This window comes from Leptonychotes weddellii, chromosome 5, assembly GCF_054177405.1.
Source record: "Leptonychotes weddellii isolate Sample4059 chromosome 5, ASM5417740v2, whole genome shotgun sequence".
NCBI lineage: Eukaryota > Metazoa > Chordata > Mammalia > Carnivora > Phocidae > Leptonychotes > Leptonychotes weddellii.
This window is the reverse complement of record NC_138373.1, coordinates 150,493,035-150,509,843: the sequence shown is the minus strand read 5'-3', so window position 1 is coordinate 150,509,843 and position 16,809 is coordinate 150,493,035. Positions and strand designations below refer to the sequence as shown.

Sequence of the window (16,809 nt, the reverse complement as noted above, 5' to 3'; positions counted from 1 at the left end):
TGTAGACACAGGCGGTCACTGAACGCGTGAGGGAAGAGGTGACAGAGCGCACGACGTTGGGGCCCGAGTCCTGGGGGACCCCGGGCATGGGGTGGAGGCAACTGCTCACTGACTCCCTAAGGACACGGGAGGACGTGAGGACCCGCCGGAGGCCAGGGGATTGCAGCTGGGCCCCCCCCTCCCCCCGGTGCTGCAGTGTCACCTGCTGGTGAAGGGCGGCCACCGTTTGGTGTCGCTCAGCCAGCACAGCCAGCTGCCCCACTCCGCGGGGGGCCGCGCTCTGGAGAGGCCTCGACTCAGGGCCCGGGGCCACAGGCCGTCAAGCCAGGACTCAGGCCCGGGTGACCATCTTTGGGAGGCAGGCCCCTCGCCTTGCGCTGGTAGAGGGGCTGGAGCCCCAGGGACGGCGCCCGCCTTAAGGAGCGGCAGGCGAGCTTGGAGAAGGCAACCGGCTGCGTGGAGGGCGCCCGAGCCGGGTGGGCCAGCATGGGAGTAGGGGTCTAGGCGGGGAGCAAGAGCTGCAGGAGCTTCGGCACCGCCCGTGGCACCTGGGGCGAGGGACACTTCCTCCGGAGCTGCGGGATGGCGGGGGCATGAGGGCCAGCCAATGACGCAGCACCGTCGGAACACCCTCCAGCCTTCCCGGCCCCCGGGGGACAAAGCTCTTGCTCTGCTTTACTAGGGAAGTCATCCAAGTGAGCCCAGCAGAGGCGCACCCAGACCCGTCCTCACACCTACACCCAAGTAGGGGACCCAGAACACCGGGGGTCCGGGCAGTCTCCAACGAGAAGACCCCGGTCGGCTCGGGCAGCCCCCCCGCCCCGCGCAGCGAGACCTGCAGGCCCGACCAGCTCTGTGAGCGGGTGACTCTCTTTGCTGCTCTGAGTCCCGGTCCCCTCCACTGGAAAGTGGGGACAGTCGTGCACCTCCCTCGCTGGGCTGTTCTGGAGACGAAAAGAGATCATGAAGGCAGCATGTTTGTTCCAGGGCCGGGCACACGGTGAGGGCCCAACCGAAGGCAGCTGTTACCACTGTGGGGGGAGCGTGTGAAGCAGGAGATTTGGGGGCTGGAGACAGATGTGCCAAGAGGTGAGCCACTGAATTATTGACCTTGGTGAGTCATGTCCCCCTTCTGAGCCTCAGTTTCCTCTGTAAAATGGGGACAGCAGCAGGTACTTCAAAGAGTTATTGTGAGCGTGAACAGGGATGCTGTCCGGAATGTTTGCAGAGCCCGCCCTCCCTGCCTGTGCCTCCGAGCCTGCAGGGCCCTCGTAAAGTCCAGATGGGACGCTGGGATGACAGGGATGACTCAGAGTTCTGCCCCAGCCCTTTGAGGTACCAGAAGCCGCCATCAGCTCCTGGCCCCTCAGGCTGGCTGCCAGGCTTCCCAGTTGGTTTATGAGGACGCCCAGCCCGTCGCCACTTGGTGTGCCGGGGAGGCTGAGGCCGGGGCTGTGCCCTGCCTAGAGGGCGCCCGGCTGGGTAGTCACTTGCTTCCGGTCAGTTGGTCAGTCGGTCAGTCGACACACACGCATCGGCCGAGACCCCATGTGTTCTGTGCAGGGCCCTGGGGAAACCGAGGAGAATCAGAGCTGGTCCCTGGCCTCAGGGGTCTCATAGTCTGGGAGAGCAAAGAACATGTCAAGTGGAGAAGCTGTGGAAGCCAGAGCAGCCGTTCAGCCCCATCTGGGTGGGGTATCTGGGAGGGCTTCCCGGAGGTGGCAGATGATGACTGATCTGAGTCCTGACTCTACCAGGGAGGGGCAGGGAGTGGGCAGGTACGTGTGGAGGAGAGCAGTGAGGACAGCCGGGTGCGCGGCTGGGCACCCTCGGGAGATGGAGGCGGCTTCTTGGGGAAGCCTGGAGCCCAAAGGGGCAGAGAAAGGTGCTGGGGCAGGCTGAGGGACTCCTGTGCCAAGGCCTGGGGAGGGCTTCGTGAGGGGAAGCAACAGCCAGCCAGCTCCCTGTTTTAGGAAGCCCACACTGGTGGGGTGCGGATGGGACAGGAGGGGAAGAACCAGAGGCTGGGGACCAGGGAAGGGGATGAACAAGGACAAGCAGCTGCAGCTGGGAGCCGGGCTCAGTGCGGAGGAAGAGTTAGGTGCTACCCACTGGCCAGGCTGGACTCCCCCTAGGCCGCCCGCCGTCCAGATGGTGCAAGGCGAGCTGTTGGGAGCTCCTTAACAGGACACTCTTCGAGAGGATTTTTTGCACTGAAGGGTCTGGCCTTGTACCTGGCAACACATCCTGCCCTGAGAGAAAGGAAGTCTCAGGAAGCCCTGAAAAGCGACAGGTGGGAACCGGCCAACACGGAAGGAAGAGGTCTGGATTCTCACGGGCCTTGGAATTGGGGTTTGGACCAAGTTTAGCCAGACCTCCTGGGGAGGGTAGGGGAAGGGGCATCCAGCTGACTTCTAATAACCACAAAATAATAGCTGCTGTTTTTTAATTACCCACTGTATTCCGGGCCCTGGGCCCTGCATTTTCCTGTTGTTTCGGCGAATCCGTAACGATAACCACCGCCACTGTGAGAGCCCTAGGCAGCATTTGTGTTGGGCTGCGAGGCCCTGGCCCCCTGCTCAGCCTTTTATACGTATCAGCTCATCTCGGATTGTCACACAGTTCTGTGAGGTATGCACTACTATCCCTAACCTGCAGGTGAGGAAACCGAGGCACAGAAAAGTTATAGAACTTGCCAGACGGGGCAGTGCTAGGAGTAAGGAGGCGATGGCGCCTGGCTGCCGATGGATGGGGGTGGATGGAGGCCCGGACTGAGATCTCACTCCTGCCTCCCGCAGGCCTGCGCCGGCTTAGGGAGGCACGTCCAGGCTCGGAGCAGGGGCAGTTGGGAGAAGAGAGAGGATGGGAGTGGGGAGGGGGGTCTGCATCAGTAGCGCTTCCTGAGGGGGGGCCACTGTGGGGTGACACTGTCCCGCTGGAGCAGCGGCAGGTCCTTGGGGCTGAGTGTGGCTGGGGTTCTCTGGGCCCTGAATGGGGTGGGGGCTGGGTGACTGGAGCTCCATAAAGGCAGGCAGAGTCTGACTCATTGGTGTCAAGCAAGTGACAAAACTCTGTCCTCCCCGACAGCACCCCGTACCCCACACAGCTGCCTACCTCCTGTGGCCCGACAAAAATCAGTGGCCTCTTCGTGGACCTTTACGTCCAGCCCCCGTTGGCCACTCCCTTCTGGAAGCATTCGCGCGCTCCGGCTGCTGTGGACCTACCCTCTGCTCCTCTGGGAGTCCTGTCCTCCGCTCTGCCCCCCTGCTACATCCCACCCCCTCGGCCAGCCCACAGCCTTCACTAGCCTCCATACGCGGAGGATACCCACACCCCCGTCTTCACCCAGACCTCTGTCCTGAGCCAGGGCACTGCCCGCCTAAAACGCCCCCGTGGCTCCCCACTGGGTTAAGAATGAAGTTAGAGCTTGGACCCATGTTCCCCACTGTCCTTACAGATCAGATTATAGCTCCGGCCTTCCGTCTGGGTTCATTTCGGATCCCTCTATGCATCCCTCTAGCCAAACCCACCTGCCCTGTGCCTGAATGGGCTTCACTTTCCTAAGTGCCTTTGAACATGATGTTCCCCCGACCTGGAATACGCTCTCTGCTCTGCTAGCCTAGCTAGTTCCTGCTCAGCTCCAGCACCCCCTCCTCTAAGAAGCCTCCCCTGACCTCTCAGGCCAGGTCTGCCGCATCCTCTGTGCGAACTGCGGCTCCCTGTAACTAACCGAAGAACAGCAGATAGGAGGGAAGACAAAGCCTTGACAGTGGCCTTGAGACTGAGGCTGCTCAGGTCTGGAGTTCCTGAGAAAGGTCTGAGCTGGAGACAGACAAAAGCCAAGGATGAGCCATCAAGGTTGTCACAGGAGAACAGGTAGAAGGCGGCACAACTGGGGACAGAGCCCGGGGACCTCCACAATTACAGGGCTGCGTGGAAGAAGAACAGAACTCTGAGGAGACGGAGAAGTAGGAGCTGGAGAGGGAGGGGGAGAAGCAGGAGTGGGGAAGAAAGATGGCACCCAAGGAACCACTTCCAGCATTCATGCCCTGGTGCTGGCCTCTCCCCTGGAATCTGGGCTGGCCCTGTGACTTTTTTTTTTTGAGAGAGAGAGAGAGAGAGAAAGAGAGCACAAGCAGGGGGAACGGCAGAGGGAGAGGGAGAAGCAGACTCCCCACTGAGCAGGACCCCGGGATCTGGCCTGAGCCGAAGGCAGACGCTTAACTGACTCAGCCACCCAGGCGCCCCCCTGTGACTTGTCTTTGGCTAATGTGATAGAATGTGGTAGACGTGATACCACAACACTTCCAAGCCTCAGTCATAAGAAGTTTGTAGACTGCACCTGGTCTCTTGAAACTCTCTCTTAGGGAAGTCAACTAGCATGTAAGTCAGACTACAGACTGCCCTGAGGCCGCCATGCTGTGGGGAAGCCCAAGCTAGGCACGTGAGGTGGCCACGTGGAGAAAGAGAGAGAGCTGTCCAGTGCCCCCCTCCCCCCACCAGCTTTCACAGCCACCCAGCTGAGGCCGCAGACCTATGAGTGAAGAGGCCATCTTGGATGTCCAACCCAACGGAGCCTTCAGATGACTCCGGTCCAGCCACCACTTGAGAGCAACTGCAAAAAGGGCACCGTGAGAACTGCCCAGTCGAGCCCAGGCCATCCACAGGACCATGAGTGATCATAAAAAAGCTTGTTCTAAGCCATGAGGTCTGTGGTAATTGGTTAAACCACAATAGATCATTGAAACAGTTGGTAATTTGTACCTGAACAGCCCTCCGGGATAGACATTATTGTCCCCATTTAACAGATGGGGGAAATAAAGCCCGGAGAGGGATGTGACTCAGTGAGGTTCACGTAGCCAGCTGGAGGCAGCAGTTGGGGTTCGAACCCGGGCAGGTTTGTCTGGTACCTCAGCCTCTGCTCTTTCCACAGCACATGCCTGGCTGCCTGAGACCACACCTTGCAGCCCCATCACATGGTTTGGTCCAAATTCCCTGTGTGACAGGCCACTGGGTTTTCCCCAGAGCAGCTCACCCGGGCACCCGCTGGAACCCCAGCTTTTCCACCGCAGACATGATTCACGCACAGATTGTTAAGTGTACAGCAGGGGACATTTTAACTGCGTATACACCCCTGTGACCACTACCCAGATCAAGATCTAGAACATTCCCAGCACCCCAGAAACTTCCCCTGTGCTCACTGCTAGCCCGTGTCCGCCCCTGCCCCGGCCCAGAGGTCCCCACTGTTGTGATGCCCACCCCCACAGTGACAGATTGGTCTGTTCTTGAACTTCACATAAATGCAATCGTATAGCGTATGCTCTTTTGTGTCTTCTTTTACTCAACATTATCTGGGAGGATTTATCCGTGTTTTTTGTGTGGAGCAGTCGTTCCTTCCTATTACCGTGTAGTATGCTGAGTATGAATATCCCACAATCTACTCATTCATTCGGACGTTTGCAGCCCCCCACCCCCACTCAAGACTTCCCCCCGCATCTCACTGACTGGAACTGCCTCCCAGGCCCATTCCTAAACCCATCACTGGCCAGGGAAGGGGTACATTTTCCCCACAAGCCTACAAAGTTGCTCCCCTGCGGGCCTTTCCCTGAACACACTGGGGATGTTTATAGGGCATTTGCTCATGCTGTTCCCTCACTTGAAATGCCCTTCCCGATTTTTCTATCTGGAAAAGACCTGTTTCAAAGTCACCTCCAAAAGCCCTCTTCTACCCGCAGGCTGGGTGGGGTCTCTTCTGGGTGCCTCCGGCCTCTGAGATCCCACAGCGTCTGGGACCCCACCTGTTTTTGTGGCCTCGGTGGGGGCAGGGCCAGTCAGTCCTTGATCAGCTTCCCCAGTACCCGGGCCAGACTGATGGGAAAAGCTGTGGGGGGCGAGGCTGGCTCACTCGTCATCCCATCTTGGCCACAGCCCTGCAGATCGGACCGCCCGCGCTGGGCTTGCCGTCGCTCACGAGCAGGACCAGGGTTCAGCAGAGCACAACCGGCCAGCTGGGGGATGAGGCCTCCAGCCTGGTGGGCCTGGGGTGGCCACGTCCACCAGGGTGGACGTGACCTCTGGGCACAGCCTCAATATAGGACTGGGGCCGAAAGGCACCCATTTGACGGGGAAGCAAACGAAGGCTTAGAGAGGGGGCGTGGCTTGCCCAAGGTCATCAGGGGCAGAGCCTCAGCTCCTGTCCTTCCTCCGAGGCCTGGGCCTAGGGCCCACTTCAAGCCTTCTCAGACTTGGAGACGACATGAATCACTGGGGGATCTGGACTTGTACTTCTAACCAGCTCCCTGGTGACCCTGCTGCGGCTGCTGGTCGGCAAACCCCACGTGGTGCTGCAAAGCTTTAACCGGCCGGCCGGACTAGATTCTGGCCTCCCTTTCCCTTCAGGAAGGGTGCAGTGCTGGGGGGGGCGTGGGTGGTGAGGCCCCAACCTCCGCAACCCGCCCTGCCCCCGCCATCCTGGACACCAGAGCTGCGGGAACATTTTATTAAGTTAAGAAGGCTCATGGAGCAGGAGAGGAGCCTTCATGGCGCGGCTCCAGCGTTTCCACGTCCAGCACCCCCTCGGAGGAGGAGGAGGTGAGGCCTTAGGGACAGCTGCCGGCTCCCTCTGTCCGTCTGTCCCTCTGTCCAGAGTCCCAAGGTGTGGTCGCCTCAGGGCAGGAAGTAGTTAGTGGGAGGTAGGGAAGGAAGAGGGTGGCTGGCTCCCCGCCTCTCCCACCAGAGTCCACCCTGCCCCGGCCGCTGCTGGGCCTCTGCTAGACCCCTGGGGCAGGGCCACGGGCCCAGAAGCCTGAGCAGGGGGCTAGGGCCAGAGGGGGAGCCCGTGATGGAGGCACATGGCCACCAGGAATTGCTTTCTTCAAAGTATAAAGTGTTTTTGGGAAAAAAAAAAGGGGGGGGGGAGAAAATCTATATAAAAATCTCTTCACATATAAAATCCTGAAGAAGGTGCAAGGTAAGACCCAGTGCGAGGGGCGCGCTCAGATACGCAGAGAGTGTGTGTGTGTGCATACGTGTGTGTGTGTGCGTGTGTGTGTGCGTGCGTGTGTGTCTGTGTGTGGTGGGTATGAGTGCACGTGCGGCCCACAGAGGGTGGGGAGAAAGCTTGGCTTCTGACTTCCATCCAGCAGGAAGGAGGGCGACTGACTGGCCCCCTCAGGCCGGGGGACGGTCTGCCGCGGGGCTGGGCCACCAGGACCTGGAAGACAAGAGTCGGGGAGCTGCGCGCTTAGGCCAGGCAAGGGTGGCCCGGAAGGCTGGGCCAGACCTGCGCCTGCTCCTCCGGGCTTCTCCCCACATAGCCTGGCCCCCAGGGTGGCCTCTCCTGACTGCCTCAGGCAGTCCCCAAGGATCGGTCCGAAAGCAGCAGCCCCCGGCGGATGGGGCGTTAGGAGAGGCAGCATCGGAACGCTCTGAAGCCTGGGAAATCAAAGACTAAGTCAGGGGGCCAAGCTCCACCCGGGATGTCAGAGGCGTGGAACTCGGGGGAAGGAATGCTGTCACTGATCAGTGACCCGCGCCATGCCGCCAGCTTGGAAGGTGGGGCAGGCACGCTGGACCTGCAAGGGCACGGGGGATCCTGACGAGGGGTGTGGGCTCATCAGCCTGCGGGTGGGGCGCGGCGTTAAGTGCCTGCTGTCACAGGGGGGCACGTGGCAATCATCGGGCCCTGAACTGCGCCCCCCCACCTCTGAAGACACACGCTCAGGTTTACAAAGCAGCCTCTGGCTGAGTCTGACCCACTGACAGCCCCCCACCCCATGTGGCTAGTGTCGCTGTCCCCGTTTACAGAAAGGGAAACAGAAGCCATGAGAAGGGAGCGTCCCGGGTGAGGTGGCACCGTGAGTCGGGTGTGGGCGAGCCTTGAGCTCACCTCCCCAGGCCCAGTGCCCCACCAGGCCTCAGCCCTGCTCGGCCCTGCCCACCCCGTGGCTCTCACCTCTACTCGGCCAGGCTGTTGCGCATGGCTTCCTTCTCCTGCAGGGCAGCCACGGCGAGACGCAGGTGCTCCTTCAGCTGCTCGATCTCCCGCTCCGACCGGGTCTTGATGTGGTTCAGCTCCACATACACATCCTGATACTTCCCCGAGGTGAAGCGCTTGTCCTGGGAGGGCGCAGGAGAGCCGTGAGGGCATGGAGGCCCCCTTCCTGGCCCTGCCGACCCGGCCCATGCCCATCATGCTCCCTGCCGGCCGGCACAAAGCCACCAGGCCCCTCCATGGCCTAGTGGCCTGTCCTTCCCGGTGGCCCCTCGGCATCCCCGGGCCTAGGTGCACCCTCCCAGCATGGCCCAGTGATGGCTTCCAGCATCGTTTTCGTCCCTCGAGACAGGAGCTGAGGCTCAGGGAGGGGAAGCTTTTGTCTAAGACCACTTGGCAGTGAGTGGCCAGGGCACGAACCAGGTCAGCCTGGCCCGGGGCTGGGGCCCCTTCTGTGAGTCTGACTCACACATCTTCACGGAGCCACCAACACACGGGGGTGCCAAACACACAGGGACATGGCACGGGGCAGGCCGCAGACTCACAACCCTGGGCCCAAATCCTGGCCCTCCCCACCGCCGGCCACATGGCTCACTCCTCATTGGAACGCGGGCGCCCCTTCACGGGGCCTCAGGCCTTTTTTGTTCACAGCTGTCTTCCCAGCACCGAGCACAGTGCCCAGCATACAGCAGGTGCTCAATAAGTATTTGCTGACTAAATAAAGCAAGTGTGGCCGTGGGCAAGTCACTCACCCTCTCTTAGCCTCAGTGTCTTTGTCTGTAAATAGGGACAAGGACACCTACGAGGGAGAGATGCGAGGAGAGCCATGAACGAGGAGGTGAGGAGGGTGGCTGGCACAGAGCGGGTGCTCATGGGATGGGGCACTGAGGCGCGTCCAGAGGCTCCCTGCCCACAAGCTCCGAGTCAGACCCTACCTTCTGCAGCATCTGCAGCTCATCCCGGAGACACTGCACCTCCTTCTTCAGGTACTGGAGCTCATTCTCCTTCACTCGAAGCAACACCTAGGGTCACGGGTGCCGGGCTGACCCAGGGCCACAGCACCGTGCAGGCCGGCTTCTCTCTGCTTCAGGCCCCCGGACTGTAACTCCCAACCTGCACCGAGACCCACCACACCCCAGGGCCAGGCTCCTCCAGGAAGCCCTGGTTTCTTCTGGCTCTCTCACCTCTGTCCACACAGTGAGTGGGTGTCTCATGACCACCTCTGCTGTTGTCCCAACACAGCACCCGGCCCTCAACATGAGGGCAAAGAGGGTGACCTCCAGGGAGCCAGAGAGTGCGGGCCTCCCTACGAAATACCTCATGAACCCCTCCCCAAAGTCTGAGCTGCAGGGCTTGCTATTCTGACTTGACCAAATCAGAGATAGGTTCGGCCAGGACTGGGAGGCTTAAAAGCTTCGACTCTGGAGCCAGACTGCCAGGTTCAAACCCCAACTCCTGCGCTGACTAGCCGTGAGACCTCAGGCAAGGTACCTGACCTCCCTGCGTCTCAGTGTCCTCATCTGTAAACAGGGACAGTAAACAGTATCTACCTCGTAGGATTGTCACGAGGATTCAACGAGTTAACTTACAGACATTCCAGACACAGAGTAAAGCCATATACAAATTTTCATAAAATAAAATCAAGTAAAATAGAATAAAATAAAATAAAATAAAATACTAGGGGATCGGGGATCACACACATTTTCTCACTCCAACTTTCCCCAGTAAGGGGGATGCTAGCCTCCTTTTACCAAGGAGCTCCTGGGGCTCAGAATGGCGGGGTGACTTGCCAAGGTCACCCAGCAGCTAGGTGGTAGGCCCCTGATGGGAGGGCTGGTCTCTGGTGGTAGGGCTTTGTCCCAGGTGCCCATCCCAGCTGCACTGGCTTCTCCCCCTCTGGGGCCCGGCCCCACCGAGCGGTGCCATTCCCTGCCGCAGGGCACACCCAGCCCGTCGGGGTGCAGAGCAGCAGCCAGGCTGCCTGGCACCGGGGTGGGGGGGTTGGGGGGGTGGGCGCTCACCTCCAGCTCACAGGAGCTCCGCTGGCTGCCGCGCCCACAGCCGTCACCCATGCCCTGCGAGGCAATGAAGCCACGCAGCCGGTCGATCTCCTCTGACAGACGGGTGTGCAACTCCTGGGAGGCCCGGGACGGTCAGCGCGCAGACGAAGGACCGCTGCGCCCGGGGCCCCCGCCCCCGCCCCGGGCCGGGCTCACCTGGTTGTGGCGCAGCAGCTCCTGGCCCTCCTGCTGGCAGCGGCGCAGCGTGTGTTCCCGCTCCTCGGCCTGCCGCGTCAGGGCGCCGATCTCCAGGCACTTCTGCGAGTACTGCTCGGACAGCACCTGCAGCTCCCGCTTCAGCGCCGCCACGTCTGACCTGTCCGGGGTAGGGGCGGGCAGGGATGGCAGGGGGCTCGGCTCGGGGGAGGCTCAAAGCAGCTCAGGACTCCAGGTTCCTGCTCTGGTTCTGCCTTCAGCCCACTGGGGGGGCTGTGAACTGGTGACAGCCTCTTAGGGCTGCCGCTGACGCCTCGATGAGGTGGGGGTTAAGCCTCCAAGGCCTCTAGAGCCCGAACGGTCCAGAGCTGTCCTCTGCGGTGGTGACACCTACTGGCCAAGGGTGGTACTGCAGCCCAGCTCTAGGGGACACGAACCAGGGGCCGCAGAGGCTGAGACCAGCTGGACAAGAAGGGGCCTAAAGGACTATCTATGTGGACTGGCATGGGAGTCTGGCTGAGGGCCCCCTGCCTCTGTCCCCTGTGCCCGGTGACTGGGTCGGGAGTCTCAGCTGGGGGCAAAGTGTTGTATCCTCTGCCAAGGGACCTCAGCACAGGTTCCTGCCTCATGAACACCAGGGTGGGCAGCCCCTCGCTCAGAATGAGGCCCAGCCCACAGACCCCAGAGTCCAGGTGCCATCTTACTGGTGCTGCTTGCGAAGGCCATCGGGGCCCTGTGGGAGACTCCGTGTCTTGCTCAGTTCCCGGCTCAGCTCCTCCTGGTAGGCCTTCTTCATGGCTTCGATGGCTAGAAGCAGGGCAGAGGCAATGAGGGGAGCTTGGGGAGGGGTCAGCAGCAGTAGGCTCCACCTCCCCCAAGACCCCACATGCACCACGCAGACAGAAGCTAAGAGCACTGGACCAGGCTGTCTCAGGAACTGCATGGCTTTGGGGAAGTTGCTCGACCTCTCTGAGCCTATCAAGGGAGGATACCAATCCGTCTGCTGGGGTGGGACAGTGCTGGGCAGACACCTCAGGACCTGACCTCTTGTCAGTGACATCCAGGTGGGACCCCACACAGCCCACCACCCCTGCAGAGCCTGGACGGTTCCTTCACAAGGCCAAGCTCCCTGGCCCAGCCCGCTGATCGTACCCAGTGCAGGGACTGCAGCTGGTACAAATCTGTGCGACTTTTCACAGGGGAGTTAACCCCTCTGTGCCTCGGGTCCCTTGTTGGAAAGCGGGGAGAACAACAGCACCTTCTCTTGCGGGTTATTGGAAGACCTGTGTAGAGCATTTGGAGCAATGCCTGGCCCAGAGTAGATGTGCAGAGAGATTCCGCTGGCTTATCTTCCACACTGTGAGCAACCAAGGACCAAGTGTTTTCACACTCACACAGGGTGGTTGGGAGGATTAAACAAGCCGTCGTCCATAATCTTATCCATAATTCTAAAATCCAAAGGCTCAGAACACTGGAAGCTTTTCATAACTTTCGGTGGCAATCCCTGACCTGAACAGATGCAAGGCTATCTGTGGTCAGTCGTAGCCCACTTAAGCGTAACTCTGAGAAGTTTCACCGTGAAAGTCTCAGTGCTATATTTCAGGGAAGGGCCCAGACTCTGCTGGGAAGGGTATCTAATAGGTGTACTAGGTTATCTTCCTAAAATGCAGGACACACCGGCTCCAGGGTTTGGGATGAGGGGCCGTAGGCTTGCGTGCGTGAAGCATGTGACACAGCGCTGGCAGGTGGGAAGTTCTAGATCAAGTGACTTCTCTCATCATTCCTATGATTCTGTAAACCCCATGGGAGTGCTTAGGATGTGCCAGGCCCACACGGGAGCTGCGCAGGGAACACAGGGAGGGAGGGAGATGTCGAACATCTCGGGCGTTCCTGTTTCTGGCTTGGGTGAGCAGAGGGTGGGCTTCAGGGACCGACTCTGCAGTCAGGGTGCTCTGAGCTCCAACTCCGGCTCTGTCATCTCCAAGCTGTGCCGTCTGGGACAAGTCACTAACCTCTCTGAGTCCCAGTTCCTCATCTATGAAATGGGGTCCCTCCATCGGGCACTGCAAAGAGCTAAGGGTGCTTGTGTGGGGAACGGGGCTTAGCGACAGCTCACAGCTTTGCTCCGGCCCTCCCCAGGGTCTGGCCCTTCCCCCCACCAACCCCCGGTCCGCAGCTGAGCAGTCTCTACCCAGCAAACGGTGCACACGTGGGCATGGAGTTGGAGCTCAGTGCTTGCGTGTGTGCATGTGTGCGTGCGTGCGCCTTGGGGTGAGATCCCCAGTGGCTGCAGGCCCCTGAGGGAGAGGAGTCACAACCCAGGAGGACATGGGGGTTGGGGGGGGCTTTTATTGCCTCGGTTTCCCCTTCTCATGTAGGAAGAGGCCAGTTCTGGGGACTCCACCCCCTCCTAGACCCCTTTCCCAAGTTTGGCACTGAGACCACCCCCTTATTTAAAGTCCTCCCCGATTTCAGCGAGGAGCTGCAGCGAGAGGCTCGTGGGGCCCGGGGTCCTCACCTGAGGCCGTGGCCGCCGTCTCCTCGGCCAGGAGCCACTCCTTCTCCTGCTGCAGCCGCTGCAGCTCGCGCTCGTGGTGCCTCTGCAACCCCTCCATCACCTGCTGGTGTGAGGACTCCATCTCGGCCAGGCTGCGCTCGCACGCTTCCTGCGGGTGGGAGGCCAGCTTCGTCCCGGGGCTGCCCCCGCTGCCCGGACGGTGGCCCTTCTCCAGCCCCAGGCGGTGAGCCTCAGGGGCAGGCCCGTCCCGGGCCGGCCGTCTCCACCTCTCCTCCCTGGGGCCCCGTACCACCGACCACACCTGCCCCTGCTTCCCCGGTCCACAGACCTCACCCTGTCACTCTCCTGCTCCCAACCCTTCGGAGGCTCCTATCCAGTGGGGTCAAGTCCCTGCTCCTGTGTCTGACCCTCGTGGCCTCAGGCTGGGCCTTTCCCCACCAAGGAACTCCAGTTAGGAGAAATAATTCATGGCATGGTCACAGCTCTGAGCTGTAGCTAAGGCTAAGCCCTCTGCCTGGAACGTTCTTCTGCAACTTTCTCTTCCAGGGTAACGAACTTGGCCTGCAGTCCAGCTTAATGTCCTCCCCGCTCTATCTCTGGACAGCCTCTCCCCTGCCTCCGAAGGCTCTGGCTCTGCCAGACTGTAAGTTCTCCAAAGAGAGGGAAGACCTGATCCAGCTCGGAGCCCCCCAGGGTCCGGACCAGAGCCTAACATCTGTCAGGTGCTGAGAAAGTGAGCTGAAATTGATGACATCACAAAATAGGGCCTGTAGGCAAGACTGGCAAGTGTTTCAAAGACTGATAATAGTCGTGCTTGGGAGAGTCAGTTGCGACAGGTGCATGGGGGGGCAGCTGGGCGTTGTCATCACATTTTTAGTAACCCCCCCCCGTTGACCCCACAGAAAGTCACATGTGTACAAAGACTCTGGGACAGGGGTATTCCCTACAGTAAGGTTGGTAAGAGATGAAAACCGGAAACAACACCTAACAGGGGAGCCCTTAAATGATGGGATCAAGCCTTACAAAGGCCCCCAGGCAGCTGGTGAAGAACAGAGCTGCCCACGTGGACTGCCCTGGAAAGGTGTCCCAAAAGTTAGGTGACGCAAGCTGGTCTCTGACAACATGTATGGTGCGATCCCACTCACGGAAACAACACAGAGCCACGCATCCGAGTCCACGCATGTCAAACACAGCGAAGGGCATGGGAAGATGCAGTGGGGGGCAGAGGAGGGGCGCCCAGAGATGCCCACGTCATACTCCCTAGAACCTCTGAATATGTTACCTTACGTGGCAGAGGGGCATTGAGGTTGCTAATCAGCTGACCCTAAAATAGGGAGACTATCCTGAATTATCCCCTGGACGCAATGGAGTCACAGGGTCCTCAGATGCGGAAGCGGAGGCAGGAGCGCAGAGAGGGAGAAGTGGCCACAGAAGGTCAGTGATAGGGGCGCCTGGGTGGCTCAGTCGTTAAGCGTCTGCCTTCAGCTCAGGTCATGATCCCAGGGTCCTGGGATCGAGCCCCACATCGGGCTCCCTGCTCCGCGGGAAGCCTGCTTCTCCCTCTCCCGCTCCCCCTGCTTGTGTTCCCTCTCTCGTTGTGTCTCTCTCTGTCAAATTAATAAATAAAACCTTAAAAAAAAGAAAAGGTCAGTGATAATTCACTGTGGGAAGCGAAGGGACCAGACTTTCCACTGCAGGCTTTGCAGACGAAGGATGGGGCCAGGAGCCCAGGAATGCGGGTGGCCATAAGCCGCTGGAGAAGGCGAGGAGACAGGTCCCACCTGGAGCCCGTGGAAAGGATTTGAGCCCAGCGAGACCCCAGTTAAGCTGCTCCCCTTCAAATCCAGGAGATGATACACCCATGTTATCTAAAGTTGTGGTGATTTGTTCCAACAGCAACAGGAACCTCTAGGGATGTGCTCCAAGGGTGATCAAGGTGACGCCTGGGGCGGGGAGAGCAGGCAGGGGAAGAAGAGCTCATGTGTTTATTTCTAACCTTTTGATTAGACTAAATTATTTTTGAAAATGTAAACATATTTTTTATGTAATTAAATTTAAGATCATGAAAAAGGAAAAGGGAAGAGCCCTGGAGGAAATTGAAGCAGGTAAGAGTATATCCCCCATGCCATTGGGCACCTCACGGTGTGGGGGGGACTGACCCCTACCTCTCCAGCAGCAGCACCAGGGGGCTACAAGGACCAGTCTGGGGGAGGGGCCAGATGTTTTGAGTCCCAGGTCCAGGTGTTCTGAGTGGGGGGCAGGTAATGTCTGTCCCTCTGCATCTGTCCTCGGTGTCCCTCCAGTCAGAAAAATAGAACATGGCTTTGGAATTCCACACACCGGGTCCTAATCCTCACTGTACCAGAATGAACTTGAACAAGCCTCTTCCCCACTCTGAGCCTCAGTGCCCTTTTCTATAAAGCAGGCCCGTAAGACCAACCTATAGAGATGGGAGCAACATAGGGTGTGGGGACTACTGCTGTCCTCACAGGACCAGATGAGGTAGGCAGACCTGGCAGCTAATAGGGGGTCCAGAGGCAGGGACCAGCCCATGAGGAAGGAGGGGCTCCTACAAGGCCAAGTGCTGCTTTCTCTGATCTATCTTCGGGAGGGCCCAAGGTGTCCAGCTGCCACCTCTGACATGGACCAAAGCAGATCAAGAAATGCCTGTTACTCCCTCTGCAATAAGCTGGGGGGAGGCCAGAGGAGGCAATGGTGGCCCCCAGCTGCTGTCCTATGTCGCAAGCCCCACAGGCTGAAAGGGCTCCCAGCTGGACTAAGATACCAGGCTGGGGAATCCCTCCCCAGCTGTCACCTCTCTAGGGTCCGCTGACTCCCCAGCCACCTCCTCCTGGGCCAGAGAGGGACACAGATGGCTCAGCTCCTCTTCTCTGGCGCTCACCACCTCTGTGGCCCCTCCTCCACCCGTCTTCGGCTCTGTTTCCTTATCATTCCCTTCTCACCTCCACCCCCCCAATTCCATTTGCACCCCAGCCCATCCCGACCTAACAGGATGAAACGCCAACAGCCCTTCGTGTGCCCAGTGGCCTCATGGGGACCAGGAAACCTGGACTGCAGACACAGGTCTGCCTCTAGCTCGAAGGTCTCACCTCCTCTCTATGCCTCAGTTTCCCCACCTGTAAGCTGAGCAATCAGAGCAGTGCTTTCAAACTTCACTTTAGTGGAATCTAATGCAGGTTCTAACAGTAAAACAGACAGATGAGGCTGCTCGGATACCAGATACCGATGGCTGTGAATGGAACCACCCAGAAAGGCAGCCCCTGGAGCATCCAAGGGCTGAGTACACTTTGAAGCCCTCTGGTGGGGGTCTCTGAAGGGTGTCCCAGCTGCCTCAGGCCCTGCTGTGGGGCCTCATCCAGCCTGAAGATGCCGCACCCACTCCTTCCTCTGGCCTCAAGGGAGCCTTGGACGACACTGGTCCCTCCCCGCTCCCCTCTCCATGTCAGGTGACCCCAAAGCTAGCCCCCCTCCCCCACCCAGGTCCCAACTCCCCCTGGCCCTGGTCTCCCTTCAGCTGACTGCTCCACACACCACTCACCCCATGGGGCTCCCTGGCCTTGCACAGCGGACCAGCCTCAGGGCCCCTGGGGGGCCCCGTCTTCCCTGGGCCCAGTCACCCAGTCCTCACCTCTCCTCCCTGCACACAGCTCCCTGCAGCCCTCGCTCCTCCAGCCCTTCCTAGGTCCTGACACCACTCTTGCCCCCTCCCAAGCCCCCCTGCATCCCAACACCACTTTCCTGATGTCACTGTCAGACCCCAAATCCCCTCAGGTCTGGGGAATGAAGACCCCAACTCCTTGGCCTGCCGGAGGTCTCCACTGTAGACACCTACTGGCCCTCCACCTCCCGCCCCAGCCCGGGCCCCCACCCCAAAACTGGTGCTTTCCTGGGCGCCCCACACAGCCACCTCCAACCCTGGAGCTTCTTCTAGAAGGCCCCCGTGCCCAGAGCCTAGGATCCCAGCAGTCTCTTCTACTTCAGGCAATGGCGTGCTGACCGGAGGTGTGAGATGGTTGTTAAGCGCAGCCATTTAAAAAGTTAAATTATATAAACTTACAATT

At 59.7% G+C, this 16,809-nt stretch overlaps 1 protein-coding gene across 2 annotated transcripts in view; it reads right to left on the bottom strand.

The window, feature by feature from the left end:
- Positions 1 to 6,485: 6,485 nt before the first annotated feature.
- TRIOBP (TRIO and F-actin binding protein) overlaps positions 6,486 to 16,809 on the bottom strand; it is a 54,099-nt gene continuing 43,775 nt past the window's right edge. For both annotated transcript variants that reach the window (XM_081822430.1, XM_081822428.1), the window contains 7 exons: positions 12,728 to 12,875; positions 10,914 to 11,016; positions 10,210 to 10,369; positions 10,015 to 10,128; positions 8,929 to 9,015; positions 7,955 to 8,118; positions 6,486 to 7,213 (listed from right to left, as the gene is read on the bottom strand). In XM_081822430.1, the coding sequence (XP_081678556.1) occupies positions 7,957 to 8,118; positions 8,929 to 9,015; positions 10,015 to 10,128; positions 10,210 to 10,369; positions 10,914 to 11,016; positions 12,728 to 12,875 (774 nt within the window). In that variant the 3' untranslated portion in view covers positions 6,486 to 7,213; positions 7,955 to 7,956. The remainder of the gene's footprint in view (positions 7,214 to 7,954; positions 8,119 to 8,928; positions 9,016 to 10,014; positions 10,129 to 10,209; positions 10,370 to 10,913; positions 11,017 to 12,727; positions 12,876 to 16,809) is intronic.